Source organism: Pantherophis guttatus, chromosome 11 (genome assembly GCF_059756535.1).
Source record: "Pantherophis guttatus breed Tessera chromosome 11, ASM5975653v1, whole genome shotgun sequence".
Lineage (NCBI taxonomy): Eukaryota > Metazoa > Chordata > Lepidosauria > Squamata > Colubridae > Pantherophis > Pantherophis guttatus.
This window is the reverse complement of record NC_142073.1, coordinates 1,846,256-1,852,861: the sequence shown is the minus strand read 5'-3', so window position 1 is coordinate 1,852,861 and position 6,606 is coordinate 1,846,256. Positions and strand designations below refer to the sequence as shown.

Sequence of the window (6,606 nt, the reverse complement as noted above, 5' to 3'; positions counted from 1 at the left end):
AGTCCAAAGGTCTACTCCGCTTAGCTAACATGTCTATTTGGTCAAAACAACTACAGCTATACAGGCTGGCTGGGGAATTCTGGGAGTTGAAGTCCACCCATCCCAAAGGGGTCAACATTGAGAAACATTTACAGGGGTTGTGGAGGAAACAGGACACATGCACAGTTTTTCTGGATCTGCTTCAACTTGCCTTTGAATGCTTCCCAAAAGCCACAGAAGGAAAAGGTCTGGTGTTGCTACCGTACCAAAGCTTTGGGAGATCTTGGCTCCTGAAAAGAAAATCCATTCATGCTTTGCAGAAGATGGCAGGTGCTCCTGCAGGAAACAAAGGTCCCACAAAGCCCAGTGGACCTTCTGAAGAGACAGGGGTCAGCGACAATCCAGAGAGACGTCACAAAGTCACTGTACCAGAGATACATCATTGGTGTCGTTCGCATGATGTGTAGGACATCAACTTCTCCCTGAGATGCCGCCACTGGAGCTGGAAAACCAGAGCTGGAGTTACTTACTTGGCCTTGGTGTAAAGATCGTAAGGCCTGGTTTGCAAAGAGAAGACTCTGAGGATGACCATGTTGGTGAGCATTTGACAAGCCGTTGCATTGCAGGTGTTCTAAGGAGAATAAAATAAAGCATTGAATGCAGAAAACTGAGGTCTGGACAGCAGGTACAATGGGTGGACTTCAGACCATTTTGGCGAGACTCTTTGTAAAATTAAACCTTTTCATAAGTTACCAGCTTCCCTCTAATGGGCCCTGGACCCCACACCAAGGTTGCAACCATTAAAAAAGAAAAAGAAAACAGTTGGCAAGGGGGTTGCATATTGTCACATGAAGCTATCTACCAGGGTTTGCATACCACGACTAGAGTTGACATGTAAAAAGAAGAAGTCATTCATCTATGTATTCATTTTAGTTGTTTTTTTCTTGCACTTTTTTCCTTCCTTTTTTGACTTATGAGAAAATTCTTTATAAATAAAAAAAAATAAGGCAAAGCCATCAAATCTCTTCTGGTATAGCAAAGAGATGCAGCAGAAATCCACCCACCTCACATGCTAGGAAGTTCCTATCAAGAAACTCAGATTCCCAGAGGGTGCCAGCGGGAACGCTGCTCTGTAGATATGGGGAGAGAAAGATCATGTTAATTTTTTAATGCTTCTGCCTGCATCCCCAAGAAAGAGCCCAAAAGATAAGCTCTTACACAGCCGGGGCATGGAAGACGATGGGGTTCTCCATCTTTTGATCCAGGCTTGCAAACACAACTCAAACCTACAAGGAGGAAAACTGAGTCAAGACAGGGCTTCTAGAAACTACTCACTCACTGTAGAGGTCTCAGGAGTTCACTGAAAAAAACATTGTTGGATAAATTAGCAGCCAATTCTGCTGTGAGTAGGTGAACATTAGCATTTCAAAGAAATCAGGAATTCTGGGAGCTAGTCCTCACATCTTCAAGTTAGTTGAAAAACACCACTGTAGAACACATCTGTAATGCACCAGCTGCTAGCACCAATGCATTCTTTCAATGGATATTCCCCCACTGTGCCTTCTTATTCTCTTATAATCCCTTTCTCTCCAATGAATGCAAATGCAAACATTAACTCCCTTCATGTGAATTATCCCAGCAGCCGAGTGAGCATTCCAAGCGGGGGAAAGGAAAGCAGAATCAGCGTCACAGGATTGCGACCACTTTACTTAGCGATGGCATTGCCGTTCCCAATTCTTGTTGCTAAACAAGAACTACTTGTACCTTTGCAGAATATATAGAAAACCTCTTTTAGGCTTAGGCTACAGGAACAGCTAAACAGCGTCTCTTATTATTGAGTGGATGTTTTTACATAGGCAAAGTAGCAGGAAAGGGGAGGCAAGCAAGAATGAGATTGCAGCAGGATCCTGCCACAAATCAAAAGCTTCCCCCGCAAGTCTGCAATTAGCCATGGCACATAATTTCATGCTCACTGCACGGCCCCAAGGGCACCCTCGGGATGCACCAATGCACTTCCTTTCTGCAGAGCTGGCATTTTGCTAGCTGTAAACACAGCGGCTAATAACTCATTAAGGCTTCTGGTTCCTGCAGCTTCTTCACAAAAGGGAAGTGGGTGGAATTTTTCCAAGGGCCAATTCTTTCCCCCAAATATGGCAGTTTTGCTGTTGGACGTACATTCCCCCTTTCCCTGTCCCAGCCCTCCGTCTATTCCCCACTCACCCTCAGGACTCGGGATCAGCTCTGGGGCACAGGAGCTGCACTGGCCAGTCTCAAGATTGAAGAATTTGTCGGCCGCACATTTTTCAGGAAGGCTGGAGGCGGTAGGCCCGTTCCTTAGCCCCAGCGTGGAGCCCTGCAGGGGATTAAGAAACAGCAGAAGGAAGACGGAGCTTTTCAAAATTGGCATTTTGGAGGAAGCTTGCAATGGGGATTGGGGCACTCCACTCCCCACAGATTGATCCTCTGTGGGGCAAGAAGGTGAGGAGAGCCTGCACAAGGCAGAGAACCTGCTTTTGTGTCGATCCAGGTGTATCCGTAGTAACCAAACACAGGTGTGGCTTCTTAGGAGCTGAAGCGGTGTGTCTAGCTTTGACTCACCTGCCGCTTTAACTTGTGGTCATCGTCTGTGGCCAGACTCGGCCACGGAGACAAAGCATGGGGCGATCTTGGCACAAGACTAAGGAATCACGGTAGACAAGCGCTTTCTATGGTTCAGCACCAGTGTCAAGACCACACGGGAAATGCAAAGGAAGACTTGAGATTTATGAGGTCAATAGGCAATAAGAAATACTATTAGAAAATTGGAGTTGCTCGGATACCAAATAAGGGAAATATTGCACAACAAAGGAGAAAGGAAAGAAAGAGGAGGAGAGGGAGAGAGAGGAATGGAAGAAAGGGGAAGGAGAGGAAGAAAGGATAGGGGACAAGAGCAGGAGAGAAGTGAGAAAGGGGGAAAAGAGGGGGAGAGTGAGGGAGAGGAAGAGGAGGAGAGGAGAGGAGGAGGAAGGAAGTAGAAGAGGAGAGGAGGGAAGGAAGGAAGGAGGGGAAAGAAAGAAGGAGAAGGAGGTTTGTTGTGAAAAGAGGGAAAAGAGAGGGTAGAAGAGCAACCCCAAATGTAATTAAAATGTCTTATTTTTATGCTTTCATTAGGAAAAAAATATGTATATATATGATCAATTATGGATAAGATAATGTACATTTACAATATGTCTATAAGAAATAAAAATAAAAAACTTACTTTAAAAATTGGCAATAAGAAAGGACAGATTATGCAAAGAAGGCAGTGATGGAATAACTTCAGAGAAAGCGGATAAAACCCAAAGGCATTTATAACTACTGTATATCTGATCTATGGAAAGAGCCATTTTTGTTTTACATTTTTCTTTTCTTTTTCGATTGTTCTTTCTCATAAGTGCTAGGAACTTAATCACTTGTTTCAGTGCCATTGTAACTGTCAATGATGGCTAAATGAATGGTTATAAGTCAAGGATTACTTGCATTACATTTATTTTTTAAAAAAGAGAGGGAATAGCACAGAAGACGGGATCTGGAATAAACATAACCTGGGCAGGGGAAAAAGAGTGAAGATGTAGTTTCATTTATTTATTGAAGCTTTATTTTATTTTCCCTGATCCTGTCGTAACCAGAACTTGAAATGTTTTCAGTACATAAATTAAAAACAACAATATTCCACGTAGGACATGAAGTCGCACTCTTGATACAGGGCACACACAATTGCACCCAATGTGCATCAGAACGTTTTATATATATATATATATGTATATATTACACAACCAAATACAGCAGTTTAAAAACTTCAGTGAAACTCACAAGATAGAAATGCCGTGCTGGGACACTCAGGTTTACAATCATACAATCATACAATCAAAAAACAAAAAAACAAAAAAAAACCTCAGGTTTACAATCATACAATATGCAATTCTGGGTTTTTGCTTTTTAAAAGGGTAAACAAGAGAAAGATGGTCCTAAAATTACCTATTTAGCACAAAAAAACCCAGGATCTGTTGCAGACCCATCTTCCTCTTCATTCCAAGAAGTCGCTTAAACCCTTCACGGCAATTACCTCCCGGAGCCTTTAAAGCAGACCTCAGAAATGCAAGCAAACATCTGGATTTAAGTCTTTGCATTCCTCCAATCGTAGACTAATCTCCTTGCTCACATTCGGTTCAGTGCTGCTCTCCAGCCATCCCCCACCTTAAAGAGAAAAATCTTCAAGATTTAACAATGGAATGGAGAAGAAAAAAACCAATTCACACGAGCACAATTTACGAGAGACCCGAAAAGATTAAGCTATAAAAGGAGACGGGACAACATGCATCAGAGGAAGGGGACTCCTGCAGCCTTCACAGAATAGAGGCCACATCCTGGACTGCTGTGGCTTGCAGGAACCCGGGAGAAATCCACACAAAGCCGTCTTTAATTCCTACTCCGTGCTTCCAATTATCTACAAGTGGGAGCTGAGTTTGGATGCCGTTTTGCCCACCGTGAAACACCTTTGCAATCCTCAGTTGTTGGTGCATCCCTCGATGTGTTGTTTCCGCTGGGTGTTAAACTGATGCAAGCTTGCTGGGAGAATTGGACGTCTTCCCCAAAGCTGAGCTAGAAGAATTTAGCAGAGGTCTCTCTCCAGATGTGGCGGTTTAGGCTTTTTCTGCAGGATTAGGAACAGCAAAAGCCAACCGTGCGGAATGCTGATGTGCTGAACCTCCTCCAGATGCATAGCTGAACTCCAAACCTTTCGGTTTTCAAGCGGGATTGGAACAAAACTATAAACAGAAGCTACTACTGGCAAAGAACAGGCTGCTAAAGACAGCAAGCTGCTTGTTTTGGAAACCACCAGAAAAAGATCTGGTTAACAAGTGGAAATATAAGAGGGTTTCACAAGGGGAGCATCCAAAAATTCTACCAGTAGAAGTCACAACCAACTTAGGCTCTAGGGCAGATTCCACATAGACAACCAACCTCTAAGCAAGGATTCCTTCCTTGAACGCCAAAGGAGGAAACATGTCAAAACCTATTCATTTGGCACCCTCTGCTGGTGGACAAGGGAACTGCATGGGTCCAACTTTGCGGGTTATTGCAAGATTTAAGGTGAAGGCTCATTGTCATTCCTAAATAACAGACACATACGCACACACACACACACACACACACACACACACACACACACACACACAGAGAGAGAGAGAGAGAGAGAGAGAGAGAGAGAGAGAGAGAGGAAGGGGGAGAGGGGGAGAGGGGGAGAGGGAGAGAGAGAGAGAGAGATGGATTTTCTTGTGGATTCTGTAAATCAATCAACAGCTCTGTCTTTTCCCAAAGAATGAGAAACCGGCATCCATCCAGCCACACAAAGAGAATGGAAATTACTCCCCTACATACCCAACATCAACCTGCCCTTAGAAACACACATGCACCCCAGACACGAGACCAGAGGTTGGTCATCAAAGGTGTGAGAAGCAGCACAGAGGAGACTTCTCCAAATGGGAGGATATGAAGAATATTTTGGTTGCCCCCAAGATGGCCCTGTTGCTGCCCTGGAAGCCTTTGCGTTCATGAATGGTGGGAATATGGCAGCACCTCACAGACAGCCCTCCACCTACTTCATGTGGACCAAAGGCTCTGTGAAGCTGACAAACCAGAGAGATGGCATCAACCAACCACATCATCCACCCTGGTGGATTTGTTCTTGTTTACAGCTCCGGAGTTAGATCAGGCTTCCGGGTTTTATCAGAACATATTGCATTGAAAGCACACAAGAGGTCCCAGAATTGCTCCAGGAAACCGGGAATCTGGGCTTGCACAGCAAAGCTCAGCTCCGGCCTACCTTGAAATCTCTTTCTCTGCCCAACAGGATGAACTGATCCAGGCCTTCTGCATCTACAAATATCTTTCTCCAGAATCACCAGCTCTGTAGAAAAACTAAACGCTCTTATCTGCCTGTTCGTTCCATCGCAATGCGTGCACAACGCCCTATTTTACATTTCACGGCTGTTGGGAAAAAAATTATTCTGGCTGCTTAAAATAGTCTGCGATCATGCGTGGAGGGTTTTTCCGGTCCTTCTCAAAAGGCCCTGCTGTCCCCAATGACTCTCCCTGCCTTGCATGGAGGGGTCTCCCCAGGTGGGGGACAAAGCCAGGCCTCTCGTGCCCAAAGTCTGAGGAAGAGGTTGGGTGTCCTTGAGGCTGCAGAAGGAGACGGGCATCTTCGGATGGACAAGCTCTACGTCTATGGGCTGCTTAGCACAGCACGACACGGTTTAATAGCAATCATGCAGGACTATTGCAGAGTCTGTGGGGGGGTCTGTTGATTTAAAAGCCCGTCTGAAGTCTCAAGACGGTCCCAGAGACGGGTTTCCCAGCCTTTTGCCTCCGCCGGCCTCTCCTCTCCTCTCCTCTCCATCCTGGTCCTGGCAGGCTGTGGATCTATTCAGCGGCCATTTGGTCAATGTGATCACTCAGCAGCTTGTACTGCTCTGAAAGGAGAATCAAAGGAGAACCAGCTGAGAGATCTTCAGAAACAGGCTGGGTGAGGTCAAGACAGCAGTGGGGAGAGCAGCTTGGCGGTCCAGTTCAGCAGGAACTGCTCCACTCTAGAGAATGGAAATC

At 45.2% G+C, this 6,606-nt stretch overlaps 2 protein-coding genes across 8 annotated transcripts in view; both read right to left on the bottom strand.

Annotated features, from left to right (window-relative positions):
* Positions 1–23: 23 nt before the first annotated feature.
* LOC148112250 (uncharacterized) lies at positions 24–3,439 on the bottom strand. Its single transcript, XM_087877101.1, has 5 exons — positions 2,200–3,439; positions 1,198–1,265; positions 1,044–1,109; positions 510–610; positions 24–269 (listed from the first exon to the last, which is right to left on the bottom strand). Exons 1-5 carry the CDS (start codon positions 2,384–2,386, stop codon positions 182–184), a joined length of 510 nt encoding a protein of 169 aa, XP_087733227.1. The 5' UTR covers positions 2,387–3,439; the 3' UTR covers positions 24–181.
* Positions 3,440–3,561: 122 nt separating this feature from the next.
* KIAA0513 (KIAA0513 ortholog) overlaps positions 3,562–6,606 on the bottom strand; it is a 28,867-nt gene continuing 25,822 nt past the window's right edge. For 4 of the 7 annotated variants that reach the window (XM_034426580.3, XM_034426579.3, XM_034426577.3 and 1 more), the window contains one exon: positions 5,232–6,473. In XM_034426580.3, coding sequence (XP_034282471.2) covers positions 6,424–6,473 — 50 coding nt within the window. In that variant the 3' untranslated portion in view covers positions 5,232–6,423. Of the gene's footprint in view, positions 6,474–6,606 lie in introns of all 7 variants that reach the window. The other 3 variants (XM_087877100.1, XM_087877099.1, XM_034426582.3) reach the window with 1 other exon arrangement.